At 37.4% G+C, this 17,411-nt stretch overlaps 1 protein-coding gene across 4 annotated transcripts in view; it reads left to right on the top strand.

The window, feature by feature from the left end:
• Positions 1-17,411, top strand: part of TRAF3IP2 (TRAF3 interacting protein 2) — a 121,821-nt gene that overhangs the window by 63,816 nt on the left and 40,594 nt on the right. For all 4 annotated transcript variants that reach the window (XM_053710869.1, XM_053710867.1, XM_053710866.1 and 1 more), the window contains 2 exons: positions 12,616-12,685; positions 13,442-13,575. In XM_053710869.1, the coding sequence (XP_053566844.1) occupies positions 13,500-13,575 (76 nt within the window). In that variant the 5' untranslated portion in view covers positions 12,616-12,685; positions 13,442-13,499. The remainder of the gene's footprint in view (positions 1-12,615; positions 12,686-13,441; positions 13,576-17,411) is intronic.

The following is a 17,411-nucleotide window of genomic DNA, read 5'->3' as shown; positions in this document are numbered from 1 at the left end:
TAATTTGGAAAAAAAGATACAATAGTTCAGAGTAGAAAGCGTCATTCATTAGATGAGTGTATTAGACCTCAATTAGATGATAATAAAAAAAATGAAAACATCATAAGGGACATTACAAACTAAATCAACGCTTCTTGTAAAGATCTACTCAAAGCAAATGCTAAGAATAATTTGCAGATGCATTTTTTTTAACTATATTTGTCACATAAATCATTGGCGCTGCCATGTTGTAAAATGGGTTTTCCTAGGTAAAAATGTTTCTTATATTATCGTATCTCCTCTGCTGAGGACAATTAGTAACAGTTATAAATGAGCTACTAAAGTGTCAGTCTTATTAATGTCCCTTCAATGCTTACACTAATTATATTTAATAGCAGTATTCTGTAGGCACTGATCTGAAAGGCAGATGAAGTGGCAGGAATCTACTCTGATTGGATGGTCAGAGATGACTTGATCTCTGATTGGCTATAACATGACATCATAATTCCTGCTGATACATTTTCTTTTTTTGATTGCTTGGGAATGTGAACAGAGCAGTTACTCGCTTACTGATAAAAGTGCACTGGAAGGGATGGGCCTGAGAACAATGTTGCTGCAAACAAATTTCTGTATGTATCCTTGGCAATGTTAATATGTAATTATCCAATGGTTGACACATTTATATAAAACATTGTGGCCAGACAGAATATTAGAAAGCCAGACACACAAACAGTGAGAGGAGGCTTGGAGGCATGGAGTTATGCCATGACTCTCTATTTTCCAAGATCTTTCAAGCCCTAAACACAGAAGTGTTTAAGTATACCATTTAAGTGGGAGAGAGCTGACTAAGGGTGGATGTTTAATTTTCAGCAGGATTGGACATTCTCCCTTCTTCTGAAGGAAAAGATGAAAAACTATACATGATGCAATTTTATAATTTACTTGAATGAATTCATTTGAATTTTGAATAGAAGAATTTTCACAATATGCATTGTACTGGCATAAACACTTCTATTAAAAGCTATTACTATTTATTTTACTGTGCACATAAAATACGGAGCTTATGTCTACATATCCCATCTATCCCCCCCCCCCCATTCAGACTTTGGCCTATAGTTATCAAGGTCTGGCGGACCTGATCCGACACTGCGGATCAGGTCCGCCAGACCTCGCTAAATACGGTAAGCAATACGCTCACCGTATTCAGCATTGCACCAGCAGCTCACAAGAGCTGCTGGTGCAACGCCGCCCCCTGCAGCCTCGCGGCCAATGGGCCAACAGCAGGAGGGTGTCAATCAACCGATCGTGCTCGATCGGGTTGATTTCCGGCGATATCTGTCCGCCTGCTCAGAGAAGGCGGACAGGTTATGGAACAGCGGTCTTTGTGACCGCAGCTTCATAACTGCTGTTTCTGGCGAGTCATCAGACTCTCCAGAAACACGGGGCATCAAGCTCCATTCGGAGCTTGATACGTATGCCCCATTATATCTTACTAATAGCCTGATGATCAAAATCTCGCCAGCATGGCGAGATATTACACAATTGTGCACACATACACATATATGCATACACACATATATCTGCACAAACACACACACACATATATACCTTTAAATTACTGTTAAAACATTTATTTTGGCTTAGTGCACCTTTGACTTATCACTCGAGTGAGAGCCTAAATGAGTTTTCCAACTTGCCCCCATTATGTTTTGGATATAGTGCACCCGTGCTTTCCAACATCCAGATGTTAGCATGCTGTAGGCTTTCGCTGACATATTACTTTGAACTTGTAATATAAGAGCAAAAATAAAACCACTATTAATTTAACTTGAAAGGTGTTACCGCCAGGGATAGGCAAGGTGTCCGTACACAGACACTAGTGTCCGTGACTAGCCCTTGCAGTGTCCGCCACAACCTTAGTATATCTTTTCTTTCTGATTAAATAATGGGAATAAAAAAAAATATGCAGTGTGAATAAAGTTAGTGGCTTGTCAAGAGACTGCTAGCGATATTGGGTGATAAGTTATGGAATAAATAAAGCCTGAGTGAAATACTGGATGTGTATCTGCCTCTGTATAATAACACCAAGCACTATACAAAGACACAGTAGTGACACTGGCACATGGGTATAGTCAGAGGAGGGCTGGTTATAGGATCAGTGGTATCTGCATCAGTATTATAACACCAAGCACTATATAATGACACAGTAGTGACACTGGCACATGGGTATAGGATCAGTGGTATCTGCATCTGTTTAATAACACCAAGCACTATACAAAGACACAGTAGTGACACTGGCACATGGGTATAGTCAGAGGAGGGCTGGTTATAGGATCAGTGGTATCTGCATCAGTATAATAACACCAAGCACTATATAATGACACAATAGTGACACTGGCTCATGGGTATAGCCAGAGGAGGGCTGGTTATAGGGTCAGTGGTATCTGCCTCAGTATAATAACACCAAGCACTATATAATGACACAGTAGTGACACTGGCTCATGGGTATAGCCAGAAGAGGGTTGATTATAGGAGATCAGTGGTATCAGCATCAGTATAATAACACACAGCGCTATATAATGACACAGTAGTGACACTGGCACATGGGTATAGTCAGAGGAGAGCTTCTTATAGAATCAGTAGTATCTGCATCAGTATAATAACACCCAGCACTATATAATGACACAGTAGTGACACTGGCACATGGGTATAGCCAGAGAAGGGCTGGTTATAGGATCAATGGTATCTGCATCAGTATAATAACACCAAGCAGTATAAAATAATGTTTCTTTCATGTAATTAGCAAGAGTCCATGAGCTAGTGACGTATGGGATATACATTCCTACCAGGAGGGGCAAAGTATCCCAAACCTTAAAATGCCTATAAATACACCCCTCACCACACCCACAATTCAGTTTTACAAACTTTGCCTCCCATGGAGGTGGTGAAGTAAGTTTGTGCTAGATTTCTACGTTAATATGCGCTTCGCAGCAGGCTGAAGCCCGGTTTTCCTCTGAGTGCAGTGAATGTCAGAGGGATGTGAAGAGAGTATTGCCTATTTGAATACCATGGTCTTCCTCTAGGGGATCTATTTCATAGGTTCTCTATTATCGGTTGTAGAGATTTCTTCTCCTACCTCCCTTTTCAGATCGACGCTATACTCTTATATACCATTACCTCTACTGATTCTCGTTTCAGTACTGGTTTGGCTATCTACTTTATGTAGATGAGTGTCTTTGGGTAAGTAATCTTATCTTTTATTTATGACACTCTCAGCTATGGTTTGGCACTTTATATGTAAAGTTCTAAATATATGTTTTATACTTATATTTGCCATGATTCAGGTCAATCAGTTTATTTTCCTTCTTTCAGACTGTCAGTTACATTTTTTTGGGAAAATGCATATGAATTAAAATATTTTTTCTTACCTAAATTTTCAATTGATTTTTTTCCTTTAAATTGCGGGCTGTTAGGCTCGCGGGTGCAAAAAATGCTAGAATTTATTGCGTAATTTTTGGCACGAGACTTTTTTGGCGCGAGATTGACGTTTGTCTGACGTCAATGACGTAATTTCCAGCGTTGTAGTTGACGCCGGAAGTTTTCACGTAGTTGCGTCATTTTTGGCTCTCGTGTTTGTTGCAGACGTTTTTGGCACCAAAAAATATGTGGGCGTCATTCTTGGCGCCAGATTTTTAACATTATTTATATCTCATTTTTTAGTTGCTTCTGGTTTCTAGAGGCTTGTTCTGAAACTTTCATTTAAGGAATTTGATAATTTTGCTTTATATGTTGTTTTTCTTTTACATATTGCAAGATATTCCAAAAACTGTTCCTGTATCAGAAAATACTGTTGGATTCCTGATGACTGATATCAGTCCTACCAAAGCTAAGTTCATTTATTTTAATGTTATGAATGTTTATCTTTAGCTATGGTTTGTAATAAGTTATCATGATAAACTTTTACATGCAGAGTCCATTAGTATTTATGCATTATCTATTGCTATTCTTTTTACATCTAATGTACAAGATATAAGATATATAAGAATATTTTTCTGATTCTATTCTAAAGGCTTTGTCTGCCATCCCACCTTCTAATAAAATGTTTAGGTCTTTTTTAAATTTAGTTGATGAAGTTTCAAATGACCAACAACATACTGAATTATCCTTCCCTGATGGTGTTTTTTCTCATTCAGAATATTCTTCATCAGATATTGACACTAACAAATCTACTTTTTTATTTTTTAAATAGAGTACATTCGTTCTTTGTTGAAAAGGTGTTGATTATTTTGGATATTGAAGTAACTAGTTCTTTTGATTTTAAGACTAGCTAACATTTAAATTCTGCTTATTAACCTTCTGTGGTTTCTTCAGAGGTTTTTTTCCAGTTCCTGATACTAGGGAATGGAATAGGCCGGGAATTTCTTTTATTCCTTCTGTAAGGTTTTTAAATTGTATCCTTTGCCGGCAGTTAGTTTTAAGTTTTGAGGAAAGATCCCCCAAGTTAATGGGGCTATCTCTACTCTTGCTAAACATACTACTATTCCTATAGCAAATAGTATTTATTTTTTTCCTTCAGATGGGAAACGTATCTTATTTAAGGAAAATTATTTATTTTCAGGTACTTTTCTTAGACCTGTAATTTATTTGTCTGATGTTGCAACTGCTTCAACTTTCTGGTTGGATACTTTAGTGCAACAAGTATCGGATTATGATTTGTTTAGCATCGTTAAGTTGATCAACATGCTAATAATCTCATTTGTGTCGTCATTTTTTTGATATTTTCGCAAATGAGGTTTAATCTATGTCTTTAGCTATTTTAGCTAGAAGAATTTTGTGACTTCAATCTTGGAATGCTAATTTGATTTCTAAATTCCATATTTTTTTTTTTCCAAGGTAATCGATTATTTGGTTCACAATTGGATTCAATTCTTCAACTGTTACTCTGGGCTTCAAGATTGAGTTCTAAGACTAAATCTTAAGCTTATATTAGTTTTTGTTCTTACTAAGGAACTGAATCCTAATTCTTCCCCAAGTAACATGTTTATAATTGGAAGTTTTCTTCATTCAATTTAAGCCATTTAAAAGATCAAAGTCAGCTCCCCAAATTTGAATGTAGGTGCGGTTCTTATTCCAGCTTAGCTGGTAAGGGGCAGGTTAAGACTTTTTTAAAATTTGTTTGGTTCAATTCGGTCCAAACTTCTTAGATTTGGGTACAGAATAGGATTCAGAGTAAAACCGCCTGTGAGAAGTCTTTTTTTCTCTAACATATTCCAGCTATTCCAGTAAGGCTCACACGTTCCTGAAGTGTGTTTCAGACCTGTATGTATTGGGTACTTGTGAAGCGCGGCTGGTCACCCGTTGGGGCTCAAGGCGCTGCTCAGACCTGGAGTTTTCTGGGGTATTTATACCAGTTCCATTTTAGGAACAGGGTTTGGAGGTTTTATTCAAAACTATTCATTGTCCCAAAAATAGAAAATCTTTTTGAATTGTCGTATAAGTGTACCATCTTTTAGAATGGTGTTTATATGGTCTATTCTGCCTTTCGGTCAGTAAAGGCATTATTTGTTTACAATAGATACAATAGATGCATATCTTCATTTTCTGTTTTCATTCAGATTTTAATTTTCTGAGATTCTCTTTTTTTGAAAAGCATTACAAATTTGTTGATTTTCCTTCTGGTCTAGTGACAGCTCTAAAAATCTTTTCAAGGTTCTCAGTGTTTCCTTATTTGGACGGTCTCGTGGTACTGGCTCACTCTTTTCGTTCTGCGGAATCTCATACGATTCAACTTTTGTTGTTTCTTCAAGACATGGTTTGATGATCTTTTTATCAAAAGCTCCTTGATTCCTCAGACAAGGGTCACCTTTTTTAGGTTTCCAGATAGATTGTGTCAATGTCTTTGTCTCTAACAGACAAGTGACAATTTTATTGGGTTCCGTTTGTCGGAACCTTCAGTCTCTATTATTTCCTTCAGTTGCTATATGCATGGAAGTTTTAGGTCTCATGGCTGCAGCATTGGATTTGATTCCCTTTGCTCATTTTCATAGGAAACCTTTCCAGTTTTTTATGCTGAATTAATGGTGCATGGATTCTAGGATATCACTTTTTATATCTTTGAATCCTAATGTTCAACTATCTTTGATTTGGTGGTTAGATCACCATCATATAGTTCTACGGGTCTCTTCGGTTCATTCAACCTGGACCATGATCACTACAGATGCAAGTCTTTTAGGTTGGGAGGCTGTCTGGGGTTTGGAAATCTCAGGAGGCGAGATTACCATTCGATATTTTGGAACTCCGTGCATTTCTCAGAGTTCTTCAATTTTGGCTTCTTTTTGAAGAAAGAGACGTTTAGACAATTGGGAAGCGGATTATCTCTGTCAATCAAGCTTTACATCCGGGAGAATGGTCTCTTTACCCAGATGTGTTTTTTCAAATTGTTCAGATGTGAGGGCTTCCAGAAATAGATCTGATGGCATCTTATCTAAACAAGGAACTTCCCAGGGGCCTATTCAGGTCGGGGATCCTCAGGCGGAAGCAGTGTATGCATTGACACTTCCTTGGAGTTATCAATCTGCCTATATTTTTTCACCTCTGGTTCTTCTTTTTAGAGTGATTTTCAAAATCATCAGGGAGCAATCTTTTGTGTTGCTGGTGGCTCCAGCATGGCCGCACAGGTTTTGGTATATGGTTCTTGTTCGGATGTCCAGTTGCCAATCTTGGTCACTTCCATTAAGGCCAGACCTTATATCTTAACATTCGTTTTTTCCATCAGGAACTCAAATTATTAATTTGATGGTATGGAAATTTAACGCTTAGTACTTAGTCATAGAAGTTTCTCTGACTCCGTGATTAATACTATGTTGCAGGCTCGTAAATCTGTGTCTAGTAAGATTTGTTATCGAGTTTGGAAGATTTACATCTCATGATGCTCTTCTCATAAATTCTCTTGGCATTCTTTAAGAATTCCTAGGATTTTTTAGTTTCTTCAGGATGGTTTGGATAAGGGTTTTTTGTCTGCAAGTTCCTTGAAAGGACAAATCTCTGCTTTTTCTGTGCTGTTTTCACAGAAAAATTTGCTAATCTTTCTGTTATTCATTGTTTTGTTCAGGCTTTGGTTTGTATCAAGCCTGTCATTAAAGTGAAAGTAAACTTTACTTTGCTGCTAACCGTAATTTAATTTTAGCTTTAAAATCAATAGGACTTTCATTCATGAAATTGTTGTTCCTTGTGTTAAAATCAAGTTTTACCTGTAATAAACTAGTAATTTTTCCGTCGCTAAAAACAACCCGTTTTTTTTCTCTGATTATTTTCTTCCTGATCACGTTTTTATGTGGGCCAATTGAAATTCTGTCCGTTAGGCGGCCGTGCAGCAACGTCATCGCCTTATTCTTGCATCTGCGCATGCGTTACGCATACTATCTTTTGTTTTGGCTTGAATGCGCATGGCCGATTCGCGCATGCGCGTAACATTTTTGCCTGAGTGATCATATACGTCATCTGCAGACGTATTGCAATGCAAGTGCCTCGGTCCGTGTGAAAGCCTAAACCAACAATTTTATTTTATACTAACATTGGCTTGTTCTTATTTTCACAATTGTCGAAGTAGACGAATGCGCTCTGGAGACCGGGCAGAGTGACAATCGCATGCGCAATGCGGTTAGAGTGTTTGAATCGTGCATGCGCAATAGTAAGGGTCCTTGGGAACGCGCATCTCTGATACGTATGGAGCGGGTGGGACCGCTCTATACGTAAACAGTCAAAATGATAGGAAGTAGAAGATGGGAGGAGTCAGGAGCAGAACGGAACAACGATAAAGTAATCAAATAAATAACTAAATCAATCATTTTATTTTAAAAAATATAGCGGTTTTGTTGTTAGACATATAGACAATGCAGTAGTGTGTTGAAAAGGTACAAAATTTACTTTCACTTTAAGCCAATTTCTCCTCCTTGGAGTCTTAATTTGGTTCTGAGGGCTTTACAGGCTCTTCCGTTTGAGCATATGCTTTCTTTGGACATTAAAATGACTTTCATGGAAAGTATTGTTCCTTTAGACATCTCTTCAGCTAGAACAGTTTTTGAATTATCTGCTCTTTCTTGTAAATCTCCTTTTTCTGATTTTTCATCAGGATAAGGTGGTTTTGCTGTCTTCTTTTCAATTTTTACCTAAAGTTGTGAATTCTAACAACATTAGTAGAGGAATTATTGTCCCTTCCTTGTGTCCTAATCCTAAGAATTCTTTGGAAATATCCTTACATTCTTTGGATGTGGTTAGAGTTTTGAAATATTATGTTGAAGCTACTCAGATTTCAGAAAGACTTCTAGTCTATTTGTTATCTTTTCTGGTTTTAAGAAAGGTCAGAAGGCTTCTGCCATTTCTTAGGCATCTTGGTTAAAGCTTTTGATTCATCATGCTTATTTGGAGTTGGGTTAATCCCCGCCTCAGAGGATTACGGCTCATTCTACTAGGTCAGTTTCTACTTCCTGGGCTTTTAAGAATGAAGCTTCTGTTGATCAGATTTGCAAAGCAACAACTTAGTCTTCTTTGCATACTTTTACTAAATTCTACCATTTTGATGTTTTCTCTTCTTCAGAAGCAGTTTTTGGTAGAATAGTACTTCAGGCAGCTGTTTCAGTTTGATTCTTCTGCTTATAATTTAATTTTTTTTCATTATAAAAATTGAAACTTTTGATTTGGGTTGTGCATTAATTTTTCAGCGGAATTGGCTGTCTTTATTTTATCCCTCCCTCTCTAGTGACTCTTGCGTGGAAGTTCCACATCTTGGGTATCTGCTATCCCATACGTCACTAGCTCATGGACTCTTGCTAATTACATGAAAGAAAACATAATTTATGTAATAACTTACCTGATAAATTCATTTCTTTCATATTAGCAAGAGTCCATGAGGCCCACCCTTTTTGTGGTGGTTATGATTTTTTTGTATAAAGCACAATTATTCCAATTCCTTATTTTTGATGCTTTCGCTCCTTTCTTATCACCCCACTTCTTGGCTATTCGTTAAACTGAATTGTGGGTGTGGTGAGGGGTGTATTTATAGGCATTTTAAGGTTTGGGAAACTTTGCCCCTCCTGGTAGGAATGTATATCCCATACGTCACTAGCTCATGGACTCTTGCTAATATGAAAAAAATTGAATTTATCAGGTAAGTTCTTACATAAATTATGTTTTTTAATTTCAAATGTACCTTGGTGTCCTTCAGTAAGGTCTGTACTTTGGAAAATGTCCACCACATCCTTTGCCTGTGCCTATCCCTGGTTACCGCACAATAGAGATAATATTTTTTTTTTTTTTTTTTTTTTTTATTGAGGTTTCAAACAAGGCAAACATAAAAAAAAAAGTCATTTATAAAATATACAAATACAATGTATAATTACATTTCATGATAGCTTAATCTTAAAATGCACGCCAATTGCCATTAAAACTGTATACCCACTGAACAATTTAAAAGGCCACTCTTGGACCTCACAATGATGTATTACGTACATAGTTATAGTGGGTAAATTCAAATAGATTGAGATCACTCTTGGATCTCAGATGAGGAACCTCTTTTTTTTTTTTTTTTGATTATTATTTTGAAGTGTCTGGACCTTAGGTTTGAATTGTATATTGTGGAATATTTGTCATGGAGGGGGAAGAGGAAACTTTTTTTTTTTAAACCTGGGTTTACCAGAGGAGTTTAGAATGTGTGGGTAGGTCTAGATTTATACTGTGAGAAGCGGACCGTCAGCACCAACATTAGATGGGACTATAAATATGTACATATGTCTGGGAAGAACGAGGCTAGGCTTCTGTAGATATATAATCAATAGGGGTATATATACAGATATTAGTTGGTGGTTCTCCTAAGGTACGCACATAGTGTAGTGTGAGCTATAGGTTTTCAAGGGGGAGACATTTTACTGGCACAGAGATACAGCAAATGCCCTATTTACTATTCACATGAGGGGAGTCATCTAGAGCCTCCAATTTAGTATTAACGGTGAACAAGCCATCTCAGGCATGCATTCAGTCACAAGATATCTCCCTATATAACACTGGTGTTGGAGGCCCACCACCCCGGCCGCAGATGGCGGGCCCCCACACCAAAAGGTAAGTATTAGGTACCATTCAAAGCAACCAAAAACAGATAAGGCAACATGGAAACAGGATTGTTAGTTCTGAGTAGGTGAGTCTATATAAGGTCGTTGCAGTAATATATGTAAATGAAACTCTTATAGTGAACAAAAAACTAGCATACATGTGTAGAGGAACCAAAAAAACAAGAAACAAAACAGAGTTTCAGAAAGAGATAGCATCTACATGTCACTACTATAGCAAACCATTACCCAGTAGAGAACGCTGGAGTTTTATGATGAGGCATTATCATGAACATGTGTTGTCTAACAAAAGTTACTATTTAGCCTGTTATTTTGAGCAAGTGATAATTGTAAGTCCAGGCCACCTTTAGTTCACAGAGGAGAGGTCAAAGAGTCTATGCCAGTAAGGTGCTAAACTGAGCCTCTTATTTCTACAGCTCTCATAGTGGGTAAGAAACTAGCCAAGATGTGTATAACTACAAAAAAAACAAGGTTACACAAATAAAGGAGATCTGCAAGTCGCTGCTGCAGCCACTATAGGGAACCATTATCCGGTAAAACTGGGTAAACTTTATAGTCAAGCAGCATCATATTCAAACGTTGCCTAATAGGAAGATCGTTATTTAACTTGCAGTTGGGAGCAAATAGCAACTGTGAGTTCAGGCCACACCGAGTTCACAAATGAATAGTCAAAAGTCTGTGTGGCTTTACCTGTTTGCGTCCATAAGAAATTGAGAGGAGGTTATTACTTGTCTCCATAATCCACGTGTATTCTGCCAGCTAACCTACACTGGTCTTCAATACAACAATACTAGACGTGGGGTATATAGGACCACAACAGAGGTCCAAGCAGGCTCTCTGAAAGTGACTTCTCAAAATAAGCCACGACAAACTAGAGTTCCGTATCAGGCTATGCTCAATACAATGCGGGACCGCTGCTGTGTTATTTACCTCGCTAGGTGGTCGCCCATTCACTCTTAAGGCCGTCTTGTCTGTCTGCAGGAATGGAACATCCACAGACACGGTACTATACTGGGCTCCTTGTTTCTGTAGGGCAGCATAACGATCCGCAGCTATTATTGGAGTGAAATGTAAGGCATCGGGGGGTCGGGTTGCGATACCAGAGTTTACCCCCATTTCTTCAGGACACGCATCGGCGCCCAGTATCAGCATTCTCTCGCATCTGTTAGAGGTACCTCACTCTGCTCCATTACTACGAGGTTCTCCTCCTTTGCATAACGATCCGCAGCTATTATTGGAGTGAAATGTAAGGCATCGGGGGGTCGGGTTGCGATACCAGAGTTTACCCCCATTTCTTCAGGACACGCATCGGCGCCCAGTATCAGCATTTTGCCCGCATCTGTTAGAGGTACCTCACTCTGCTCCATTACTACGAGGTTCTCCTCCTTTGCATGTTCTGGGCTAGGCGGTAACACATTCACTATGCCTGCACTGTGTTGCGGGACTGCATCGCCATCTTTTCCCCATGCTGCACTTATTGCTCTTGTGAGACGGGCAAAATGTTCCTCTAAGATGTTGGTGATCTGCTCAAGTAAAATAGCGTCCTCCATCTGGTATGCTTAAAAAAGTAATCCCCACTATAGATGGGCAGGATCTGTACTCTCAAAGTACTTCTTAACGACAGAGGCCCGAAGGTGCTCTGCCGGGGGGTTAGTTAGGAGGCCTCAACATCAGAAAGTCTCCAGTAAATTGTAGCTGCCTTTGCTCGGAGTAATAGTTAGTTTTAATTAAAGGGCTCCTTCAGATGAACCTCTTGAACTGTGTTTGACCAAGCGATGATGTATATAAGAGTTGATTTTAGTCAGATTAGTGTAGGAGCCTTTAGCAGCTAACAATTAAGCAGCCTGTCATGGCTGCCGCCCGGAAGTTCCCCCAGAGCTAATATTTTTGCGCCCCACTTGTAATGTAGACCAAAATATTTATCTAATCAGTAGCATACAGGCCATCTCAGAGCAAGCATGGTTGTACAATACCTTAAAAACATAATTTTAAAGTTGCTTACAAAGGTTTTGATTTTTGCACATACCGCGCTTTAGTACTCTTCAAAGAATACACAGATCAATTGAAAATGCCCATTTTAACAAAATATTGATTGACGGAAGCTTATCTGTTACTTTTCTTGGTACAAGTTGTCTTTTTATATGCACACAAGTTGTCTTTTTATATGCACACTTTCTGAGGAACAAGATTCTACTGAGCATGTGCACAAGCTCACAGGGTATACGTATACTAGTCTGTGGCTGTCACATGATGCTGGGGGATGGAAAATGGGTAAAAATATTAATTTGTCAGAAAAAAAATCTACTGCTTATTTTATATTCAGAGTAAGTGCTATTGCATTGTCTTTATTATGCACTTGTTAATTATATAATTCTACTGATTTGAGTGGCCCTTTAATCAATGCTCTGTAATAAGCATGTGACTTTTATATTGTACTAATATAAGGATATATTTTATTGATATGTTTAAAAAAAAAAAATATTCACTGTTGTTTTTATGTCAATAACTTTTTTAGGTGGGACGCAGCTCCGTGGTGTATGCCATATTCCCCAACAACCTCCTAACATAGAACATTTCCAGCACCCGTAAGTATACACAAGCTTGATAGTAATATAGTTTCCTTTTTTGTGTGTCACATTTAATAATTGTGTTAAATAAATATAGTGAACACCTGTATACATTAATTGAGCCAGTGTAAATATAATCTGTAGTATTTGTTTTTTTACTATAAAGTATGTGACGCAAACATTTGAAATGTTCTGATTGGCTGGAGCATGTTATTTTTGCACTAGGTCTCTTGCTAAGTGGTTTAACAGATACCTAAAGTGCCACTCATACAGTGCAGTGAGCCAATGAAAAGTGGCATATGCATGTAGCCATCAACCGACTGCCATATCCTATGTAGAATCTGTAGTGTGTGAAGCTCTTGAGCAAGACTTTAGCTCTACTGACACAGATGTTGCTACCAGCAATTAATTGCATTTGTAAGTACATAGCACTGGACTAAAGTCACCAACATATCAGTCAAGCAGTGTTGCTTTTTTACTGTACTTAATCAGCTAAGACATGTTTTATGGTTACAATATTGGGATATTGAAGTGAAGAGGCCCTACCTGATATGTGTGTGCTTCCTGTAGGTCACTAACAATTCAAGATCTGAGGCTATCTCTGCTTGAGCACAAGTAGTTAATTAGTTGTTCATTATAAAAATAAACCACATTCCTGATATAAAAATATTCCCCAATCTTTTGGTATAGGTTACCCTAAGTACTGAAGTTAGATATTGCTGTCCAGGTCATTAATAAGGCAATTTTTCACATTTTTTTTCCCTCTCTCCCCAGAGGATACTTTGTAAACCCAGTTATACCTCAACGTCCTGATCTTCAAAGACCTGTACCCATGCAACACCCCCCTCCCAATCCTTCATATGGACCCAGAAGAGAAATTAAGGAAAGCATGTTACCAGAGGAACAGCGTAAGAGTTTCTTCATTCTTTGCTTCATACAAAGTGCACATCTAATAGATGATCCCACTACTGCCAAATGAATTGCTTTGAACTTTAACCCCTTAACTACACTTTATGACGCATGGTCGTCATCCATACAATGAGTTAAGTGCAGATGAAAACCATGTACAGTATCAGCATCTGGGGGGACTTTTGGAATTCATTGCACAAACCCCCGCCCCCACATACACACACTTACCCCCAAATCCCTGATGGTCAACACACCCCGGAAACCAGGAAGTAACATGGCAGCTCTATAGAACTTTAGCAAAAGCAAAGGCAATGCTGAGTCACGTATTGAATCCGGTCAACCTGAAAGAGATATATAAGTCAAAATTAAACATTTACGATTCATATATTGAGTACAAAATAAACTTTCCAATCTACTTCTATTATCTGTATCTCTTTATCTTGGTGTGCTTTGATAAAATGTAGATCCTTTCCATGAGAGTATTCTGGGGACTCCTTTCCATTGAGTCGCATTTGGGTTTTAATTTATACTTCTTATAAACATTACATATAATAATACATTTAACAATACATTAAAACTAAAAACAAATGGCTGATATTAAATTTACATAAATTCTTTAAATTCTTTGAGTATTTATTAGGTGACCAAATCACATTACTTGGTTTAAAAACACCAACCTCCTAATACTGCAACCAACTAACGTGTCTTTCCCTCTCTAGCTGATCACAGGTAAGGAGCGCAGGTGCTAAATGTAAATTTTATAATCTAACATTGGGTTACCATAACAACGACCTTGCTATGGTGCGATTTTCAAGAAATTCTACATCGGATGGAAGCCATTACACAACATTATCTTACGAAAAGAGCACGCACTGGGCAAAATATTTCACTGTAAACTTGGTATTAAAATAGAGCCATAAACTACTTTTAGCTGTCGGCAACTTTGGTAGCTTATGGTTCCATTTTTAACAACTCAATGGAAACGAGCCCTGAGATGGGCTAATGAGTGTGCATATGTCTTAAGTGACAGAAGAAAAATTGGACAGTATTTTTTATTTTATTCCTAGACTGTAGCCAAAATATGAATATTTAAATTTGACTTATATGTCCTTTTAAAATTAAAATAAACTTTCTTACATTTTTCATTAATAATGTGAAAACAGAATAATATCATTATGAAGCCTAATTTATTGCCAGTATAAGATAACTAATCTGTTGTTATATACATAGCACTGATTTATAATTATACTAACAATTTATAGATTATATGCAAATATTATATGAGTGACACTAAAACAATTTATTATATAAATGCACTCAGTACAATAAAGCAAGGTTCTTCAAACTATGAGTCGGAACCCATTACTGATTTGCAACGCAATGTTTACTGGGTCACAACTTGTGTGTTGTAGGAGAGTGTGTGTGTGTGTGTTATATGAGAGAGTGTGTGGTGTGTGTGTGTTATATGAGAGTCTGTGTGTGTGGTGTGTGTATTGTATGAGAGTGTGTGTGTTTGTTATATGAGAGTGTGTGTGTGTGTGTGTTGTATGAGAATGTCTGTGTGTTATATGAGAGTGTGTGTGGTGTGTGTTTGTTGTATGAGAATGTCTGTGTGTTATATGAGAGTGTGTGTGGTATGTGTGTTGTATGAGAATGTCTGTGTGTTATATGAGTGTGTGTGTGGTGTGTGTGTGTTATAGGAAAGTGTATGAGTGTTATATGAGAGTGTGTGTGTGTTGTATAAGTGTCTGCGTGTTATATGAGAGTGTGTGTGGTGTGTGTGTGTGTTGTATGAGAATGTCTGTGTGTTAAATGAGAGAGTGTGTGTGTGTGTGGTGTGTGTATTGTATGAGAGTGTGTGGGATTTTTTACCTTTTACAACACTTTCAAGTTTGACTACAATCAGGTATTAAAGGGACAGTCTAGTCAAAATGTAACTTTCGTGATTCAGAAAGGGCATGCAATTTTAATCAACTTTCCAATTTACTTTTATCATCAAATTTGATTTGTTCTCTTAGTATTCTTTGTTCAAAGCTAAATCTAGGTAGGCTCATATATTAATTTCTAAGCCCTTGAAGGCCACCTCTTATCTTAGTGCATGATGACAGTTTTTCATAGCAAGACAGTGCTAGTTCATGTGTGTCATATAGGTAGCATGGTGCTCACTCCCATGGCATTATTTTTGAGTCAACACTAATTGATTGCATTAAAATGCAAGTCTGTCAAAAGAAGTGAGATAAGGTGACAGTCTGCAGAGGCTTAGATACAAGGTAGTCACAGAGATAAAAAGTATTTTAATATTACCATGTTGGTTTGCAAAATGGGGAATGGGTAATAAAGGCATTATCTATCTTTTTAAACAATAACATTTTGGTGTAGACTGTCCCTGTAAGTATGCGCACATTTTACTCATTTTGCCAAAAATTGCAGCTATTTTCTTGTATATTACTTCAGACATTTTCAGACTATGGGGCCAATTTATCAATGTCTGTCTGACATGATACGATGTAGCGCATCATGTCCGACAGACATTGTTGAATGCCGACAGCATATGCTGTCGGCATTTAACATTGCACAAGCAGTTCACCAATGCCCTCACTAGCAGGAGGTGTCAATCAGCCTGATTGTATAGGATTGGGCGGATTGCAGACCGCAGCCTCAGAGGCAGCGGACAAGTTATGGAGCAGCACCGCTTCTTCTTAACTGCTTTTTCCGGCAAGCACGAGGGGCATCATTCGGAGCTTGATAATTTGGCCTCTAAGCATAAAAATAGGGTTGCAAAGGTATATGGTATCATTGCACTGGGTCTTGGGAAGAAAAGTTTAAAGAGCCTTGCAATAAATTATATGTGTAATAAATACTCTCTTCTAGTTACTTCTCTTAAAGGATGTTGATTGAAGTTTCAGATTTCAATACCATTTGCCATAAATAGATAAAAACAAAAAGTGCATAGTGTAACATTGTTGATAGCAGGTTAAAATATATTGTCACTTTTTTTTTAATAAATGGTTTTAAAGGGACAGTCAACACCAAAAATGTTATTGTTTAAAAAGATAGATATTCCCTTTATTTACCATTCCCCAGTTTTGTATAACCAACCATCATTTTTTCCCTCTATAATTACCTTGTATTTAAGCTTCTGCAGACTACCACCTTATCTCAGATCTTTTGACAGACTTGTATTTCAGGCAATTAGTGCTGATTTTTAAATAACTCCACAGAAGTGAACACAATGTTATCTATATGGCACACATGAACAAACAGTACATGTTATTAGCTATTCACAGACAATCAGATACGAGAGTCTTAGAAATCAGCATATGGGCCTACCAAGGTTTAGCCTTTAACAAAAAATACTAAGAGAAAAAAAGCACATTTGATTATAAAAGTAAATTGGAAAGTTGTTTAAAATGACATGCCCTATCTAAATGATGAAAGTTTAATTTGGACTTTACTGTCCCTTTAAATCAGTGATGAGCTTCTTTTCAACCTGGGAGAACAACTTTAAAGTGCTTCAGATACATGCACATTCCTAAACTTTTTAAAATTTTTTACGTTTCATGTCCCTTTAATAAATGTTGTTAAGACTATGAGCTGCAATACAGCTCTAAAGAGTGTAAGTAATATCCAACTAATTCTAGGAAATATTAATTTTAACCTGTTGTGAACAGTATTACACTATTTACTTGTCAGTATTTATTGATGGCAAATGGCACTGCAGTCTGAAACTTCAGTTCAAATCCTTTTACAGAAGTAACTATAAGAGAGTATTTGTTGTTTATTGCGCTGAGAGCATTTATATGATACATTTTTTTAGTGTCACAGATTATATGAT

This window comes from Bombina bombina, chromosome 4, assembly GCF_027579735.1.
Source record: "Bombina bombina isolate aBomBom1 chromosome 4, aBomBom1.pri, whole genome shotgun sequence".
Lineage (NCBI taxonomy): Eukaryota > Metazoa > Chordata > Amphibia > Anura > Bombinatoridae > Bombina > Bombina bombina.
Note: the sequence above shows the minus strand (reverse complement) of the source record. Positions and strands in the feature narration are given on the sequence as shown.